Source organism: Rhinolophus sinicus, linkage group LG09, assembly GCF_036562045.2.
Source record: "Rhinolophus sinicus isolate RSC01 linkage group LG09, ASM3656204v1, whole genome shotgun sequence".
Taxonomy (NCBI): Eukaryota; Metazoa; Chordata; class Mammalia; order Chiroptera; family Rhinolophidae; genus Rhinolophus; species Rhinolophus sinicus.
The window spans coordinates 67,230,285-67,250,090 of NC_133758.1; the positions used below are offsets into that span (position 1 = coordinate 67,230,285).

The 19,806-nt window shown below is 44.7% G+C and overlaps 1 protein-coding gene and 1 long non-coding RNA gene across 2 annotated transcripts in view; one reads left to right on the forward strand and one right to left on the reverse strand.

Moving 5' to 3' along the window:
* LOC141573184 (uncharacterized) overlaps window positions 1-6,579 on the reverse strand; it is a 44,387-nt gene extending 37,808 nt beyond the window's left edge. Inside the window, exon 1 of the long non-coding RNA XR_012498853.1 lies at window positions 6,380-6,579. This is a non-coding gene — a long non-coding RNA (uncharacterized LOC141573184). The remainder of the gene's footprint in view (window positions 1-6,379) is intronic.
* COG5 (component of oligomeric golgi complex 5) overlaps window positions 1-19,806 on the forward strand; it is a 310,758-nt gene that overhangs the window by 284,224 nt on the left and 6,728 nt on the right. The window contains exons 19-21 of the mRNA XM_019745323.2: window positions 3,448-3,524; window positions 17,190-17,316; window positions 17,769-17,848. Coding sequence (XP_019600882.1) covers window positions 3,448-3,524; window positions 17,190-17,316; window positions 17,769-17,848 — 284 coding nt within the window. The remainder of the gene's footprint in view (window positions 1-3,447; window positions 3,525-17,189; window positions 17,317-17,768; window positions 17,849-19,806) is intronic.

Here is a 19,806-nt window from a genome sequence, read left to right on the forward strand (position 1 = left end):
GTGTGACGCTGATTCCTTTGTTCACTCCTGAACAGTGTGCCCCAGTTTTAGAACGCCCTGCACTCACTCACCTTGGGGCTGACTCCTGGTCCTGTGGGTTGGGGGCACAGGAGAGACAGGGAAGCACTGTCATAATCACATCTGTGACCAGTAACTTTGGCAGACCTGGTGCAACTGTTACATCATTCAATCCCCTACATTTTAAACAATTAAAGTGAATTTGGGGTTTTGATTTGATTTGATTTGGTTTCTTGCCACAGCTGCAATTATGTGTTGTTGTGCCTCAGCTTTTGGAATTGTGCTTGGTTGGACATATTTTTCTAGGGTCAAACCAAATAATATCACCCTGGCTTTTATATTTGTGACAGGTACCAACTGGGGACTACAAAGCCTTTGACTGCCTCATTATTGAAAGTTCTATCAATCTGTATTCAAAATTAAACCAAGCCACTTAGGCCACTGGAGTGAGGAATACGCAATCCTCTGAGGATTTGAAAAGCGTTCTTGTGAGAAAAGTGCCTGCTGCCCTGGCATGAAAAACAGAAAGAGAAATTGCTCAAGAGATCAATGCTGATTATGTGGCATAAAGTCCAGTTGCAAAGACAGATAATGATGTATATTAAAGATTTCTTTAGGAATCCTAACTTCTCCCCACTGGCACCATTGTACAGGTAAAAGAGAAAGTGGTTGCAGAGTGCCATCTGGAGGGTTTGTGGTGAGGACGTACCCACATACAGCCAGCCCGGAGCAATCAGGTCAAGGCACAAGGTGGTTTCCTGCAGCTAATTAATTCCTTACTGTGACCACATGGTCTGTGTGTCCACCCTGATCACAGCCATTCTAAAGCAGGAAGCTTGTTCAAGGCCAATGGGGTTCTGCTGACTCAGAATCTTTTTAGGGACTTGTCCACACTGTCCTTGGAAGCACACAAGCCCCCCTTCTCCTCAGTTTCATTTCTTCCCTGAGGGAAAGGATAACTGTTGAAGTTAGCATTCAATTATTTACTTGATGGTACTTATAGCGCTTTCTATTTAAGGTCTTCTAGTGTCCTTGAAGCGTACATGTATATCTATATTTCACTCTTTGCCTGCAAGTACCATCTTAGAAAAGAAAACAAAATAATTGAGATTCTAGTTTCTGTTCTAATTCTGATTCCTTTTCCTCCTGAGCAATGTCAGGGCAGGAGTGTCCTAGGAGCGTCCAGAGATGCCCTGTGGTTAACCAAATGTCTGCAGTTGGTGGGGCGGCTCTGTAATTAGTTCACTGGGCCTGAGCTGACCGGTCGTTCCCTCCACACGGGAGAGCTTAGGAGAGGCAGTTGCACTGGCTGGTTTTTGTATCCACAGCTAAATGAAGAGTCACCTCCTCTAAAAGGAACACTCCTGCTCTTTAGAAACCTGGCTTATATTATTTAATGGAATTCTGGCAGAAGAAAATGGTTTTCAGTACCCTGGAGGTCCTTTATGGATGAGAAATTTATTTTAAATGCTTAGCATTTTGAAATTGTCCTGTGGCATAGAAATCTCCCGCATAGATTACACAGCCATTTGAGGTCATATTCTCTCATATTGTCATTTGTTTCTTAGCCGATTATTTCTTTTAACATTCAATCCTGATCAAGTGCTAAGGCAAATGTTGTTTGGTTTAATTTTTGAAGATGATGAAGCCCACGAGGGTAACTGAAAAAAACTGATAAAAACATTTCGTGAAGCACTTCACATGATTTCAGTGTGTAAACAACCATCATATATATGCATGCACATACAGAGAGAGAGGTGTATGATGAGAATTACCAACTCAGAGATACATGGTAATCACTTGGTTTGTACTTTGTGCTTATTGCAAAATAAATGACACCTGAAGAAAACCAGACCCTCCCACTGAGTGAGTACACTGCACAGGCCTACGGAGCAGTCCGTCACTCAGTGCCTTCGGAGCTCAGCACTGGCTCAAGCTGCTCTCGTGTTGTTGCATTGTTGGCAAGAATCCTGACTTTTCTTCCTTAGGTTTTACTCTTTTCATTTATTTATTCTTCTCTATTTTCATGAGTTTTCCAACCCCGTGAGTTTTCTCTGCAGGACGTACAGTATATACTCTATGTCTATGTTAGGAGAGAAACCCACCTGGCCACTAGACCATCTCTAGGACACTGCCCTCCAGCTCTGCCCTGACATTCAGTTCGTACATTTGATGCTGCACCTGTCATTTTGATGAACAGACGTCATTATGTGTGCACGTATGTATATATATGCACATGTGCATGTACACACACGTTTCTTATGATTTTTTCAATAATAATTACATCATTTGGATTAACAGATCCTTCACTAAATTTGATAGAGCTTCTTGAAGGCAAGAAAGTCGAATTCATCTTCTCATCCCTATACTTCGCTTGGTGCCTGCAATTAATAGGGAGTCAAAAATCTTTCTCAAATGAGTGATTGTTTAGGTCTCCATTGTCTTCCAATGGCAAGGAGATTGGAGCAATTTTTCGGAAGGATGGCCAGCAGGATGGCAGCCTACACTTTACTTTTGTATGTTTTTCTTGGAGAAAGATGCTGCATTACCAGGAAGCAGCCTTTTTTCAGCCATTTTCTAAACTGTTCTTTACTTGAGTCCTCTTTATAGCAAGTGTGGAGAAACAGTATCAGCTGAGGGCCACATATGCAAAATCTTAGCATGTGAACATGGTAGATAAAGAACAGCTAGCCTAAAACTCCAGTTAATGACAAGTAAAATTTCCAATCAAAGGAGGAAAATAAAGAGAAGTGAAACCAATAGTTGCTAGAGTCTTGAGTCAGGAAGCAAATTTGTCAATAATTTAAAAGGGGGAAGCATTTAAAATGCTGATGATAGCCAACATTTAAAGATCACTTACTGTATATGCCATGCATAGCGTACTTTGTGGAATTATCTGTTTTGTTTGCATAATTCTAGGAAGTAGGGATTATTATTTCCACATGACAGATAAGGAAGCTGGACCTTAACGAGGTCAAGTCCAGGGCCACACAACTGGTTGTTGTACACTGGATTCTAACACCGATGTGCTGCCTCTAGAATCCGCGCTTTTAATCACTGGGGGCAGCTTGGTAAAAATTATCATTGTTTATATTTAACATGAAAAAGACACAATCAGTCTTGGAAACTTTCCTTTTTCTGATTTTTCAATGGAGAAAAGGTCTAAACTTTCTTCTCTGACATAACAAAAAATGGTGTTCTATTTTCTTGAAGGAATTGTCTCATCTTATGCCCCTTTAGTAAATAAGTGTAAAAGTTATCTGTGTTCTTGCCTTGTAATAAATCGGATTGACTTTTAAAGCTTGCCTCACAGTGCAGATAAAATTAAGTTGATGGCAAAGCTACAACTTTGTATAATCCAGGAGTGTCCTTAACTCGCCTTAGGATTCTAACATAAAAAGCTATGAGTCTTATCTTTTAATATTTCAGATGGAGTTAGCTGTGGGTCCATTCTGCAGAAGAGTGTCTGATTTAGGAAAGTCCTATCGAATGCTGAGATCATTCAGGTGAGACATAATTCTGTTATTGCTGTTAATATATTCATATCCTATTAGCAGTTAAACCCTTTTCTCCTATTCATGCTGAAATATATGAAATTGCCAGTATTTAACCATTTTGTGACCTACAGCAATGGCAGTTTCATATGGTACATCTCAAAAGTTATTATTCAAACCAGAAACCTGTGTAGAATTACATGTAATGACTATTGAGTGAGTGGGTGTGCACGTGCGTGTGTGTTTGTGTTAGTTTGAGTTTACAATCCAGAAGATAGAGCAGGTGAATTTTATTATGCTCTTGCCAGTGGGATTTTTTATTCCATTCTTACAGAAATATATTGAACAGTAATACCAAGAAGTTCATAATTATATAGATATCTTTTTCTGAAATCTTTGTTCATTTATCATTTTCAATCCAATCTACTTCTAAATAGGTGATGGGTTTCATTCCATAACAAAACCATTGAATAGAGTATTTAAAAAACTGAGTTTAGTGATGAAATGTACTGAATGACTGTAAACATAGTAGATGATTTAGACTGAAGATGGCTAGTGTAGTTGAGCAGAGAATTTAGGATTGAGTTTCCTAAAAACCATTCAAAAAGAAAACTGAGTTAATTCATACCCATGACCTAAGAATGTACCAATTTAATGGGAAAATCCTTTCAGTGCTGAATGCTTACAAAGGCCTTTTACCAACTCAGATTTTAAGAAACACTGAGTAGCTTAATGACTAGTGTCTTCAATAGCAGATTTTAGAAGATACTCAGCTTCCCATATGTTTTCACATCATGGCACATACAGAAAAGGTATACGTTCCACAAGATGACCATCCCTAAGGGCTGAAGGGATCAACATAGTACTTACAACCATTTGGTGATCACAGCACACCGGACAGCAAGCCTTGATAGAAACTGTCCATAATATCCAGCAGCATATAGTGGTTTTTTAATGTATTTCTATGAAGATAAGGTAAGAGGGTCCAGACATGTGGCTTTGTAAAAGTGCTCAGTACTAAAAACTAGAGTAATCAATAAACACTATGTCCTTTAAATGATTGCTACGCTCGCTTATGTCATCCCAACTTTTGGTAGAAAATTCAGGTATAATGTTGCTTGAATATAAGAATCCAAGGTTGTTGATTGAAAAGGGAGTTCTGTGCTTTGTAGTTGACAAAGTTTTTTTTTGTTTGTTTTTTTAATGCCGAAATAAGAGCCTGAGCCTGAATTATTTTTCTCAAATGCCCATCTGTTCAGAGGTGGGTTTCAAAAAAAATTAATGTGGAATCACAAGTGGAGATTTCAAAAAACTAATTGTGGGACGCTACCAAACATGAAGAAGTTGAAAGATTAAGAGGTCCTGAGGTTACTGATGTACCAGTCTTCTGTCCGCGCCATAAAAATAACCTTAATAAAACTCCTGCAAAATCACTTACTTTGAATATGATCACACAGGTGTTACAGTTGGGCAATGAGAGGTTGCCCTGAATAACAGAATCAGTTAGCGTACTGGAGGATATTAACACTGTACTGAAAAGGGTTTGGGAGAAGCTGTGATTTGGGACTTGCTATATTAAGATTAGGCTGTTATTTTTGATAGTCCCAGCTCCCGTGTTTAGTAGTTTATTTCATGTGCATGTGTTAAAATGGTGCTCATCTTCCTGTTTGCTGATGCAAGATGGCTGTTATTAGAGTTGCATCACAATGTGGTGCTACAAGTTCTGAGGGTTTAGGTAAGACCAGTTCTGTTAAAGCAGTCATTTAAGGTGGGAATTTTCTGTTAGCCTCCCAATTCTCACCTGAGAAGAGCACTCTAAAGGAGCTTAGAAAGTTTGAATAGTGACACCTTCTAGTACCTATTTATGGAATAAACAATTAATGATTGGTCAACGTACGAGTATAATAAAAGAAAGTCCTTTTTATAAAAAATTCTTTTTTATATTTAGCTTCTCATGGAGCTATGGTTAATCTAGATGGGTTTCAAACTTCTGGCTATAACTCAGAGTAAGTTATTCTATATTACAACCTGGCATAGACTTACTTGAAAACATGTAGACACACTCAAACCCATATACACACACATGCACACCCACATGTGTGTCGTGAAGCAGTATTTACTCTTCATGTGATATTCTCTGACGTTTTGTTTTCGTTTGATTATTTTAACCCACTAAATTGGACTCATCATTGCAGTTTCTCACCCTTCTCACAGGGCCCTTAACTCAAATTTCAGCTGCTCTCGTGACAGGGGCAGAGTCTGTTCCTTTCTACAATGATAAAGATGTACGCCCTCTTCTCCTGGGACGCTGGTACACCTGAGTGTCCTCCTGCAGATGACTCTCAGCTCCCAGGGCCTCAGCACACATGTAATAATTGTGTCTCACCTATGGAGCATTTTCCATAACTCTCCATTCTCTACTGGTAGATACAACAGATTTATAGCCACCAATATATTCCTACAGTCATACTAAATCAACCAAAGTCTGTTGAGTAGATCCTAGCGTCTCCTCAGTTATTTGATAAGATTTGGACAACCATTTGATATGGATTTTAGGACTAACCAGATCAGGAAATAAAATGAAAGTATAGTATATTCTGGAGTCAAATCTAGCCCTGATCTGCAGATTGTTTTAGGTCCCATCTTTTGAGATGAGAGATGTCAGTATGTGCCCGTGGTTCTGCCTGTTACTGTTGGCAAAGCCCCCGGCCCTGCCAGCTTCTCCACAGTTGTCATTTGAAGAGCATTTCCTTAGGAAAGCTTACCTGTTCAGAGGAACCTACAGAATCCCTTCCTGGAGAGGAGTAAATCAGTACAAGAGCAACCTTGATTCCAGTAACCCAATTCTAGACCCTCGATTTACTTACCTGCAAAAACTTGCAGAGCTCTGCCGCTAATCCAAAATTAGTCCTTAGCAGTTGCAATGGAAGGGCCCACTCTCGTTAGTCTTCCATCTGTGCTGTGGGTTGTGACAAGGCATCATCCAGTGGCCGTGTGCAGAACTGTCTTGGCTCTCATCATGGTCTCCTCCCCAGAGGTTCTGAATCACAGCTGAGTGGCAGTCAGTAGGAGACTGGCTGTTATATATGCTGCATTCGCAGGATCAAATGCATGCATCAGATAGCAATTTGTACTGTTCCTTCATAACTCATACTATGGAAAACACTTCCTCATGTATCAGGAAATGAAAAAACAGGCTACTTAAACAGTATAGATAATACGACCCTTACTATTTTTTTTTGTTTTTTTTTGTTTTTTAAGATTTTATTGGGGAAGGGGAAGAGGACTTTATTGGGGAACAGTGTGTACTTCCAGGGCTTTTTTTTTTTTTCCCCAAGTCAAGTTGTTGTCTTTTCAATCTTAGTTGTGGAGGGTGCCGTTCAGCTTCAAGTTGTCCTTTCAGTCTTAGTTGTGGAGGGCGCAGCTCAGCTCAAGGTGCTGTGTTCAATCTTAGTTGCAGGGGGCGGAGCCCACCATCCCTCGCAGGACTCGAGGAGTTGAACCGCCAACCTTGTGTTTGAGAGCCCACTGGCCCATGTGGGAATCGAACTGGCAGCCTTCGTAGTTAGGAGCATGGAGCTCTAACCGCCTGAGCCACCGGGCTGGCCCCTTACTATTTTTTAAATAACAATATGTGTGTATATGGAGAGGAAAAGCCAAGGAGGATAAACATCAAAGTGTTACCTTTGGATAGTAGGATTGTCACTGGTGATTTTTCCTTTACAGGTTTCCTGTGTTTTTCAGTTTTTCTGCCTCGGTTGTTTTATATTATTTGTATTTATAATATTTGTAGTCAGAAAAGTCAGTAAATGTTTTATAAAATCCCTCTTGTAGTGTTCTTCCCATTTAAAAATAACGAAAGCTAAATGTATATACAGAGGGTGCCAAAAAAATGTATACACATTTGAAGAAAGGAAAAAACTGTACTCAAATTAAGCTGATGGTAGCTACTTTGAGCACCTCTTGTAATTGCAGAAGTCAAACATAACTTGTATTCGGTATATATTGAGTATTACAATTTTAATAGATTTCCTTTCTTAAAATGTGTATACATTTTTTTGGCACCTGTGTGTGTGTGTGCATGTGTGTGTACACACTAAAAGAGTATGCATTGAGTGGGGGGGCAAGAACAGTGGACAGCCACACCCCCCACACCCAGCAGGTGGGTCTGGGTCTGAATCAGTGGCAGTGGCTGCAGGAGAGGGCAGCGGGACTGTGACAGTGCCAGCCAGAGAGCCTGCAGTGCAGACCCCAGGTGCAGCACCGTGCCTCACATGGCCTCAGCAAGCACCCTTTCCTCCAGCACACAGCCAGCTGCCACAGGGCGCTTTCTTCTTGACAGTAATATTAGTGGACTATTTAATTAAGCCAGCAAGCTTCTTGCATACATTTACATTTTACTGTCTCCCTTAGAGTGTGTCAGGCAGCAGGAATCTTTTCTTACCCTGGGCAGGATGCAGCCTGGGAAAGCTGCTGACATTAGGGATTTGCCCCTAGGTGATTTCTGTTTCTACTCGAGACAGCCGCCCTCCACCTGACCAGCGCCAGAAAGGCCTGACCTTTACATCTCAGTGTAGATATTTGTGAGGCCAAAGACAGAAGAGCTCAGGGACACAGACCCTGACTTCAGGCAGGCACCACCACCTTTGCTCTGGAGGGGACAGCTTTGTCCCTGGATATTATCCATGGCCTGCTCTGCTGGTAGCTTTGTTCAGTTTAATGAAAGAGCTGTGAAAGCTGCTGTTAGGATGAATCTCTTAGCTAGGCGGGGAGTGGGGGGGTAGAGGAGAAAACCATCAATAACTCCAGAGTATAGTGCTCAAGTAAACTGTTTTTTTTTAATATTTTTAAAATTTTTAAATTACAGTTGACATACAATATTATATTAGTTTCAGGTGTACAACATAGTAATTAGACATTTATATAACTTATGAAGTGATCACCCTGACAAATGTAGTACCCATGTGACTCCATACATACCGTGTTCTCCTGAAAATAAGACCTAGCTGGACAGACAGCTCTAATGCGTCTTTTGGAGCAAAAATTAATATAAGACCCCGTCTTATTTTACTATAATATAAGACTGGGTCTTATAATATATAATATAATATAGTATAATATAATATAATACCTGGTCTTATATTGATTTCTGCTCCAAAAGATGCATTAGAGCTAATTGTCCGGTTAGGTCTTATTTTGGGGGAAACATGGTAGTAATTACGATATTACTGACTATATTCCTTCTGCTGTACCCTACTTCGCCATGACTACTATGTAACTACCAATTTGTACTTCTTAATCCCTTCCCTTTTTTAACCCACCCCTAACCTTCTCCCATCTGGCAACTATCAAAATGTTCTCTGTATCTATGAGTTTGTTTCTGTTTTGTTCTTTAGATTCCACATGTAAATGAAATCGTATGAAATTTGTCTTTCTCTGTCTGACTTACTCCACTTAGCACAATACCCTCTAGGTCCATCCATGTTGTTTCAGATGGAAAGATTTCATTGTGTTTTTTTTTTTGGTCTTTTTTTTGCTGAGTAATATTCCATTGTGTGTATATATGTGTGTGTGTGTGTGTGTGCATATATATATATGCACACACACATATATACATATATATGTATATATACACACACGCGCATATATACACACACGCGCACACACAAACACACACACACACACAAACACACACACAAGCACATATACCACCTCTTGTTTATCCATTCATCCATTGATGGACACCCAGGCTGCTTCCATATTTTGTCCATTGCAAACAATGCTGCAATGAACATATGGATGCACATGTCCCTTCAAAGTAGTGTTTTGGGTTTCCTCAGATAAATAACCACAAGTGGGATTGCTGGGTCCTTCTTTGTCTCTTGTTATAACCTTTGTTTTAAAGTCTATATTGTCTGGTATAAGTATTGCTCCTCCAGCTTTTTATTTTCCTTCCCATTTTCATGAAATATATTTTCCATCCCTTTACTTTCAGTCTGTGTGTGTCTTTCAATCTGAAGTGAGTCTCTTGTAGGCAGCAAGGGTTTTGTTTTCTTATCCATTCAGGCACCTTATCTTTTGACGGGAGCATTTGATCCGTTTACATTTAAAGTAATTGTTGATAGATATGTAGTTACTGACATTTTATTATTCATGTCTTTGATCTTCTTTTCTTCTTTGTTTTTTAGAGATTTTTTTTCTAAGAGTTTATTAGAGTTTATATGAGCCAAACAGAGGTACTCCGGGAAGCAAGATCTCAACAGACTGAGAAAAATGCTTCCTCTTTTTCTTCTTCTTAAAGAAGTTCCTCTAACATTTTTTGTAGTTCTGGTTTGGTGGTGATGAACTCCTTTGGCTTTTTCTTCTCTGGGAAGCTCTTTATCTGACCTTTGATTCTAAATGATAGCTTTGCTGGGTAGAGTAATCTCTTTTTTTTTTTTTTTATACAGTTATTTTTGTTTTTTTTGTTTTTTTGTTTTATTTTTATTGGGGACTTTTTATTGGGGAACAGTGTGTACTTCCAGGCCTTTTTTCCAAGTCAAGTTGTTGTCCTTTCAGTCTTAGTTGTGGAGGGTGCAGTTCAGCTCCAGATCCAGTTGCCATTTCTAGTTGCAGGGGGCACAGCCCACCATCCCTTGCGGGAGTTGAACCGGCAACCTTGTGGTTGAGAGAACGCACTCCAACCAACTGAGCCATCCGGGAGCTCAGCGGCAGCTTAGGTCAAGGTGCCGTGTTCAATCTTAGTTGCAGGGGGCGCTGCCCACCATCCCTTGCGGGACTCGAGGGATTGAACTGGCAACCTTGTCATTGAGAGAGAGCCCACTGGCCCATGTGGGAATCGAACCGGCAGCCTTCGGAGTTAGGAGCATGGAGCTCTAACTGCCTGAGCCACCGGGCCGGCCCGGGTAGAGTAATCTTGGTTGTAGGTCCTTGCTTTTCATTACTTTGAATATTTAGTGCCAATTCCTTTTGGCCTGCAAAGTTTCTGTTGAGAAATCAGCTGACAATCTTATGGGAGCTCCCTTGTAGGTAACTAACTGCTTTTCTCTTGCTGCTTTTAGGATTCTCTCTCTGTCTTTAATCTTCAGCATTTTAATTATGATGTGTTTTGGTGTGGCCTGTTTGGGTTCATCTTGTTTGGGACTCTCTGCACTTCCTGAGCTTGTATACCTATTTCCTTTACCAAGTTAGGGAATTTTTTAGTCATATTTCTCCAAATAGTTTTTCAATTCCTTGCTCTCTTCCTCATCCTTCTGGTCACACTGTGATGAGAATGTTGATACTCTTGATGCTGTCCCAGAGGTCCCCTAAACTACCCTGATTCTTTTTTTTTTTTTTTTGACTCTTTTTCTTTTTGCTGTTCATACTAGATGTTTTCTGCTGTCCTGTCTTACAAAACACTGATTCGAGCCTTTGTTTCATGTGATGTACTTTTGATTCCCTGTAATGTATTCTTCATTTCATTTATTATATTCTTTATTTCTGATGGGTTCTTTTTTATGTTTTCTATCTCCATTTTTATGTTTCCTATCTCTTTGTTGAAGTTCTCCCTGAGATCACTAAGCATCCTTATAACCAGAGTTTTGAACTCTACATCTGGTAGATAGCTTGTCTCCATTGTGTTTAAATCTTTTTCTTGAGTTTTGTTCTGGTTTTTTTTTTGGTTTTTTTGGGGGACATGTTTCTTTCTCTACCCATTTTGGCTACCTGCCTGGGTTTGTTTCTATATGTTAGGTATGGCTGCTGTGCCTCCTGGTCTTAGTAGAGTCGCCTTATGTGTAGTATGTGTCCTGTGGGACCCAATGGTACAGTTTCCCTGGTCACCTGAGCCAGGTGCTCCATGTATGTCCTTGGTGTGGGTTTTGTGTGTTTTCCTCTTGTAGTTGAGCCTTGGTTGATGTTTGCACGTCATTGAGAGGGATTGACCCTCAGGCTGATTGGTTGTGAGGACTGACCATGATTACAGCGGAGGAGCTGTTGTGCAGGGGCTGATCCTACAGAACAGGATTCACTTTAGCAGGACACTAGTGCCTGCTCAGTCTGCCCTTTGGGTGTTTTGCCCTAGGAGGTGAGCCTGTCATGGTCTGGCTCAACTTGGTCTGAAGCAGGCCACTGGGTGTGCCAGCCCCAGGGCCTCCTGGGAGAGGCCCTCCACTCTAGGCCAAGTTCAGCCACAGCCTGTGCCCTGCCTGGGGCCACCTGGCTGAGCCACAAAGCAATCTACAGATGGAAGCTACCTGTGCTAGGCTTGGAGGTACCTGGGAGAGGCCAAGTCCTGAACCGAAGCCAGCTGCCTCTAGTGCCAGGCTTGGGGCTGCTCACAAGAGGTATGAGACACTGAAGCTAGATGCTGCATGTTTGGGGTGTGTGTGATTTTAAGAAAGTACACAGCATGAACCAAGACAGGCTGTTTGTATGGAAAAGCCACTGGAAGCAGTTTGGGTGTGCCCACAAGTTAGGTGGGGTGAGGTCTTGGGGAATCACCAGGGCAGGGTGATCAGTGTTAGCCAGGTTGATGGAGACTCAGATATGGCACCCAACTGTGCCTATAGGCTGGGTGGTGGGAGGGCTCAACAAAGGAACAATGGCTTCTGCCAGCACTTCTGTCTGGTAGGAAAGTTGCCCCTCCAGCCCCTTCTCGAAAGCCAGACAATTCAGTTCCTCCCTGCATGTCCCTGGCACCCCTTGAGCCACTACCCCAGCACTGGACTTCAGAGTGAGCAAGTCTGTCAATGAGAAAGTCTGCTCATGGGCCCTTCTAGAGAAACACGTGGGACTCCAGCAGCCCTCTGTCCCACTCAGCCACAATATCCACTGGTCCTCATAGCCAGAAGTTGTGGGGACCTCTCCTCTAGGTACTGGAACCCTGGGCTGTGGATCCTGTTGCAAGGCTGGGCCCCTTGCCCTCCAGAGAGAGCTCTATCGCCAAGACGTCCCTCCTGCTATCCAGCTGCTACACATGGTGTAGGACCAGCCTGCTCCATGTCTCCGCCCCTCCCACCAGTCTCGAGGTGGCCTCCTCTGTATGTCCTCAACTGCAGGACCTCTGCTCAGCTAGATCCCAGGCAACCCCAACAAGGGTTCTGTGCAGTTAGCTGCAACCTTCATGTGGTCGTGAGAGAAGGCAAGCAGAGCTCTACCTACTCCGCCATCTTGACCAGAAATCATGTCAACTATTTAATTGTAGGTGTGGTGAGGGTTTTCCATGTCTACAATTTGTATTAGTGATTTTCTGCTGCTTGAAATCCCAACCCTCCGTGCCTGCGTGTATGTAGGACTAAAAGGCAGCCATCCCTGCAAACTGCCATTTTTAGCACTTTTAGCACTAAGTGCTAAAAGTATGTTGTCCTCACTTTCCGCTTGTGAATCAATCCCCTGAAATAACTATTTCCCCAGGGTTTCTGGATTCTTAATTCCAAGTTCGAGATTCCAGCATTGTAGCCAGAAGGCAGCCCCCTCTTGGGTCAGTACTTTGACAGTGCTAGGGGCACCCAGTGAACATGGGGGGGGGGGTATTTAGTGTATCACAGTGTTTATTCTATCACTCATCACTTAAGCACGTACTTTGATAACTAAGCCTGTGCTAAATGCAGTTGATACTGGGAGAATGGAGGTTGCCCGGGCTGCACATCTGAAAACTGAGAATTGCAAAGCTGCATTTCAAACGCAGGGCAGCCGGATCCCAAAGCCCAGGCTTGAAACCATCACACCCATGTCTTAGTGCAGAAATTCCTGGTGTTTGCACTCTTGTCCTAGTACAGCATTTGAATGCTTCTATGAATCATCCAGGAAAAGTGTCAGAAAATTTAAAGAGAATATAAACTTACCCCTTTGGTGGGCACCTTCTGCTATCAAACCCCCGCCCTCGCCACCACTCCCCCCATCACCTTCACCATGTACAGGCTTCCAGGAGATGCATTAGCAACGTTGAGCCAAATGTACCCTTTCATTCTAGAGAATGTCTGCCTGAAATCCCTGCCTCCTTTTCAACCTGGTCTCCTAACATTGATAATCTAGACTCTAAGAAAGGAACCTGGAAGTCCTCTGACCTCTCTACTTGGAGCCCTGACCCAGTCCCCGTTACAAGCCTTCTGCTTCACTCTCTTCTGGGATCCACATGGCCCCCTGCCACGATATCTGGGCCTCCCTAAAGTAGTTTCCGCAAGGCCCTGACTTCCTATGGGCCTCTGACACTCATCTCTCCCCTTCCTTCTCTCAGAAGGCGCTCGTGTCCTGCACAGGGAGGATTTTTTTCTTCCATCTCCTCTCGTTTCTGTGCTGGTTCCATATCTCAGTGCATAGTCTTCTCAGGCCCCTCACCAGGAGGTTTGCAGTGAGCGGTGCAGGAGGCATGGGCCACCACTGGATGTGGGCCCAGGAGCAGCAGGACTTCAGGCTTCCGTCACTTTGTAATTGGCCCTAACAGAAGACTGACAGCTACATAGCGTGAGTCACTTAATGTGGAGATCTCCTACTAGAAATGCAATTTTTTCTAATGGGACCTAATACTTGATTAATTAAGACTACCTGCTGGCTGTGAAGTTGAACTTTGAAAGTGCTGCTATATTTATTTTTCTCTAAGAATGATGTTATGGCACTTGGAGTATCTGCGTTTTATAACACGTTAGTTAATTTCTTTTTGTTCCTTATATCACCTCAAATGGTACTTTGTTTTTTTAAATTGCCAGTATTTCAGATTGCACTTGGGTTCAGGGAGAAAGGAAGGTTCTCATGCTGTGTTCTGTCAGACTCTTAAAAAAGCACCAGAAATAAAATGTCTGCGTTTGATGTTTACAAGTAATTATGTCAGTGACGCATAATATGGAATCAGATTCAGTTTTGCTTTCTGTGACTGTTTTGGCAGTCTCGTTAGTGGCTAGAGTGGAAGATTTAGTCTTGGCAGAAAAATAACTGCTGTGACTCAGAGCTCCAAAGGGACAGGTGATTGACCAAAAGACCCCAATTTAAAAAGAGCTGGGTTTTACCAGGCTGGCTTATGCAGGCATCTCGGCTGGCGACCTCGGTGGGCATGGGCCTGTGAGACATGATATGTTACACAGTGGTTCTGTCTCTGTCTCTCTCCCTCCTTCCTGTCCTTCCCTTTCTGCCATTGTATTTTTTGCAGTTTTAATCAGGATATATTGAAGGAAAATAAAGAAAAAACACAAATATTCAAACCATAAAAGCAATTTAATTGCCCTAGGTAAGCTTCAAATTTGACTTTAAGCTTCCTGAAGCTAGAGACAAAAGAGAATCAGCAGGGTGATTCTCATTTTCGGAAGAAAGGAAGGCTATCTATTCCTACGAGAAAGTTCAGTGTTTCTTAGCACTTAATCCTGAGCCCTGTCCGTGGGGTTTCATATGGGGAGCACCAGGGAAGTGGGGACGGGCATTCTTAGGCACGTTGCTGTAACAGAGGCAGGAAGGAGTCCACAGGGCTGTTCTGCAGTCAGTCCTGGGTCTCATGTCGTGAACTACAGTTCTGGATAGATCCCGCCAGATCATGTGGGGACAGGGACGGCAGGGCGGCAAGTGGAGGCATAGGTTCCCCTGTCTCCCCACAGTCCTCAGAGCGGCCTTTCAGGTGTGCCGGAGTGTGGGGGGGGAGGGGGCGTGGGGGGGTCGTCCCCCCTACCTCTTGGCCCTTTATCCCTTATCCGTGGTGCAGAAAGCAGACTGCTGGGCCACAGGCTTGTTTTAGGGTCCCAGGGAGCTGGCTGGGAATGCCAGCTGCCCCACCCCCAGGACCACAGGCTGTGAGAGGTTTCAGCTTCCCCTGCCTGTCTGTGGGAAGTGGAGCTGGGGTGCAGCTTCGTCCGCGTTCCACCCGCCAGCTTCCGGAGACCTCAGGAACTTACGGTCCTGCCCTTCGAGGAAATTATTACAGGAGAGGCTCTGATGATACGACTCAAGTATGTAGGTGATGGGGGTCCAGTTTGACCCAAAGAGAGAATTTGGGGTACCTAAAGAGACGATAATTGCATGGGTGTCCTGGAAACATTATTTTTAGGTAGGGTTTTCTATGTGAGTGGTTGGCGGTTTGAAATGGTCCTCACTCCAAGGATTTTTGTTTCTCGCTGAGAATTCATCTGTTTTGAAAACAGGGCAAGCAGTTGCTGTTGTCAAGATGCTAGAAGAGGCTGTGGGCGAAATGAAGAGCCAGCTGCCTGGTTGGGTCCCTGCTCTCTGCTCTCCTGGCTTGTACCTAATTTCTCCACCCCTCCGTTGAGCTGTCCGCAAAGTGAGGGCATGGGAGCCCCCACTTCATAGGGTTGTTTAGAGGAATAAATGAGTTCCCATGTAGAAAGCTTCTCAAACAGTGCCTGACACGTTAAGCGCTGTAGGTGGTAGCAGGTGCTGTGACCGCCACGCTGTTGGTAAAGCTGGAAACTCCCACCCAGATGAAGGCAGTGCCAACTGCCACAGAGCAGGACTCCCAGGGATGCCGACACAAAACCAAAATCCCTCAGATCTGATTGGGTGCTTGACTCGTTGCCTGAAGCTCTGTAGCTTAAAACACTGTGAGATGATTTGGGCCTCAAAATTTTTCAAGGCAAGTGTGCTACGCCCCCAGCACGGCCATGGAAGACGCGAATCACACTCCCATCCAGTGTCGGGTGTGGAGCTTTATGGGTTTCTTGTGATGGGCAACACAAACGAGCTGAAATGTTTCTGCAATAAGTAAGTAAAATAAATTGCTGATAAGTGTTATTTGATGAAACAGTTAAAATTAGAATCCTTACCAGAGATAGATTTTACTTAGAGAATGGCTAATATAAGGACATTCTTTCATTAACACTCTGGACCTAACAAGAACACTGCTGACGTGACCTCAGTGTGAGGAAGACGCTGGTCTGGTTTTGCCGGCTCTCAGCGTAGCTGGAGTCCTTGCCACGGGGGAGGAGAGCCCAGGACTCAGCTGTTTCGTGCTTCCCGTCATTGCTGCTGTCAGCTCGTGTTGCTGCCGTCCTACCTCTGGACATGCAGCCTCCACAGCTTGGTCTCTAATCTGCTCTTGTCCCTCAGAGCCCAGAGCCAATAAGGAAGGGGCAATAAGAGTTTCCCATTTGCGTTGCCAGCCTGGTGACAAGGTGCTGATGACCGGTAGTGGTGTGGATCTGGTCGCACGCTTCTGGGGAAGGGGGGCTGGTGATCCCCGACTTGCAGTCATTAGAAGAGAGCTGGCATAAACCTGATAGACTGTTCAGCAGAGAAATAATTTTGTGTATACATGGACATAATTGCCCTTTGAAAAGTTGTGTAGAAATGTTTAAATTTACCCACCTTAGATTATAGCCCAAAGAAGGATTTTATTGAAAATGAAAGCTGAAGGTTTTGACCAAGAGAAGAATCTGTTAGTGATAACTAGTTGGAGGCTTTACTGTGTTCTCTCAATTTAGCCTATGAATCACATGAGCTCTAAGAGGGGGTTTGGCTGAATCACCTGGGAGCAAAGTGAGACACATAGGCCAGCGAGCTGGGCCCCTGCCAGCGTGCGTGGAATGCGTGTGTCCCGCTGCATGTGGGGAGAATGGCTAAGAGTTAGCCAGTGCGGGAAGAATGCCCTTATTCATCTGCTGCCATGGCTGTTGCACTGCCATCCGCTGTGTGGTTCTTCCAACAGCACTTCCTCCAGTATTGACAAGCACGGATAACTTCTGCTTTTTCTTTCTTTAGACCACTGCTCTTCCAGACCAGTGAACACCTGGCCAGTAGTCCCGCACTGGGGGACATTATTCCATTCAGCATCGCTATTCAGTTCTTGTTCACGAGAGCACCGGCTGAGCTGAAATCCCCCTTCCAGGTAATAACGTGAAGCCACAACCCTCTTAGGAGTCTGACCACAGAGCCCCACTCCCTGAATGTGTTCCCCGCCTTCTCTTTCTTACTCAGTCGTGGATTTCTGTCTTAGCAGTGAATCCTTTAGGAGGGAAAACTCCCACTGCCCTGCCCCTGCTTTCTCAGCACTGTAAGAATTACCTGGTGAATCCAGAATTAGCCCTTTAAATAATAATGACACAAATAATTTACGTTTATAAAGCTTTTTTGATGGAGGCCCCATTTCCTTTGCTGACCCACCTTTCACTGGCAAGTCCAGAGGCTCCTTGGGAGTTAGGAAGGCTCCCCAAGGGCTGTGCCACCTTCCCTCAGGCACGTGCTGGGGGGCTTTCTCCTTGGCATCCTTAAGAGCAGGTTTTGAACCATCACTTGCTGCCGTTCACTGAAGAATGCATATGCACTCTCTCTTTCCTGCAGAGGGCTGAATGGTCCCACGCTCGCTTCTCCCAGTGGCTGGATGACCATCCATCTGAAAAAGACAGGCTTCTCCTCATCAGGTAAAGCCATATTTCAGGGCACCGGTTTGTTCTGGAAACTCAGGAAGAGTAGGGATCGCAGGGGAAGAGGGTGGATGTGTACGCACGTCGGCACCTCTGGGGCCGGCCACCTCTGCACAGGTATAGGCGGGCTGGGGCCCAGACAATGGGAACTGCGGGCACAGCGGTTTGCTGCCCGCGTCCTTCACCCGCATCTCTAACCACGTCCCTGTTGCGCGGCCCCTGCCTCCTGCAGCCCAAAGAGCCGTGCACTTCCGGTGCTGGAAACCTGCTTGGCTGTGAGCAGACCCCTTGCCTTAGCTCCACATTTCTGCTTCACTTCCATGTGCTGCAGTTACTGAGCTGGTGGAGCACAGATGTGAGTAAACTTAAAATTCTCTAGTGTGCTACAGTTATTAGCAGAAAGCAAGGGCAGTCCTGTAGCCACTTACTAGGTAGCACGCGACCTCCACACACACCTCCTGCACCCCCGCCATGCCGAGGTTGGGGGCGTTAACTGTCGCATGTCATTTATGAAGCATCTCTGTCCCGTGAGCATTCTCTGAAACTGCTCTCCAAAATCTCCAGAGGCCTTGCCACCAAACCCAGCTCCTGTCCTTACCTTACGCCCTGCAGCTCCCGCTGCAGCTGACCACCACTTCCTTCTTGAAACCCCTCATCGACTGACTGATTAAACCCATTTCCATTGAGGCCGCCTGTGTACTCAGCCCTGAGGACACAGGCTACCTCGGCGCTTCCAGACATCACGGTCATGTTTCTGTCCTAACCTTCTGGGCGTTTTCCCCTCAGTCTCATTTGCCTTGTTGTCTGCTGTCCACTCCTTAAATGCCATCATTTCCCAGTTTGTTTCTGGTTCGTCTCCTTCCTGTTCTATCTGTATTTTGGTCCCCAGGTAAGCTCATCTATGATTCTAGTGATCTCTTCTATCCCAGTGGCTCCCCGGGCTGTGCCTCACCTTGATTGCCCAGGTTCCCAGCCAGCAAACTTGCTATCATATGTCGTCAAAATCCCACAGAAATCTCAATCACAAAATGTCAAAAAGAAATCATCGTTCCTCTCAAACCTGCTCATTCTTCTAGACTGCCTGTCTCGCTGAGGTGTCACCTTCACCTTCAGCCAAGCTGGACAACCTGTGAGTCGTCGTTCAGCTCCTCTGCCACCCACCCTCATCCTCCAAAGCAGTCAGTCGTGCCTCTCACGTGGCTCTGGCAGCCATTCCAAGCTCCCCCCGGGGGAGCGGAGCACAGACAAGTCTTTCTCAGCCTGAGTAGGGTTGATGGGTGGTGCGGTTCCCAATCACATCCGCACACGAGAATCACCTTCAGGCTTTGAAAAATCCTGGTGTTGAGGCCACAGAATCTCCGCGGGTGGGACCTCGCATCAGGCAGTTCCCCAGCGCGGCCGAGGCTGAGACCCATGGCCTAGTTGTCGGGTGAGACCCCAGCAGGAAGGACTGGAGGAGAGGTCACTGAGGGATATCAGCCCATCAGCTCCGGGGAGGGCATGGAGCCCCCTCGGGTGTGGTGCCCAGAGCCCAGGTGACCACAGGCCCCTGGGGCACGTGGGTGAAGGAAGAGATTAGCGCAGCCCCTGCTCTTCATCCTGCTTATCTGTTAACTCCTGTCAGCTCTGAGCATCTGACCAGGAAATGGGAAAGTCGCCAGGGAGCCTGCCAGCAGTTCAGGGACTGGTGACCACTGCCCGCAGAAGGCGGCGTGGGGAGGGGGGGCTTGGGGCCCACTCAGGGGTTTGGGGTGTCTTTGTGGAGGTTTTGTTCCGATCTCAGACCCACTCAGCTGCAGCCCACTTGATAATAGAAGAGGATTTAGGATTCAGTTAATTGAACAGGTTTCATCTTTGTCTTACATTGGAGTGAGTTCATCTACGACAGTTGTCCTGCTGTGGACACATCAGAAATCCGTTTTCTTTTGCTGCTCTTTGAAAATGTCTCCTGGGTG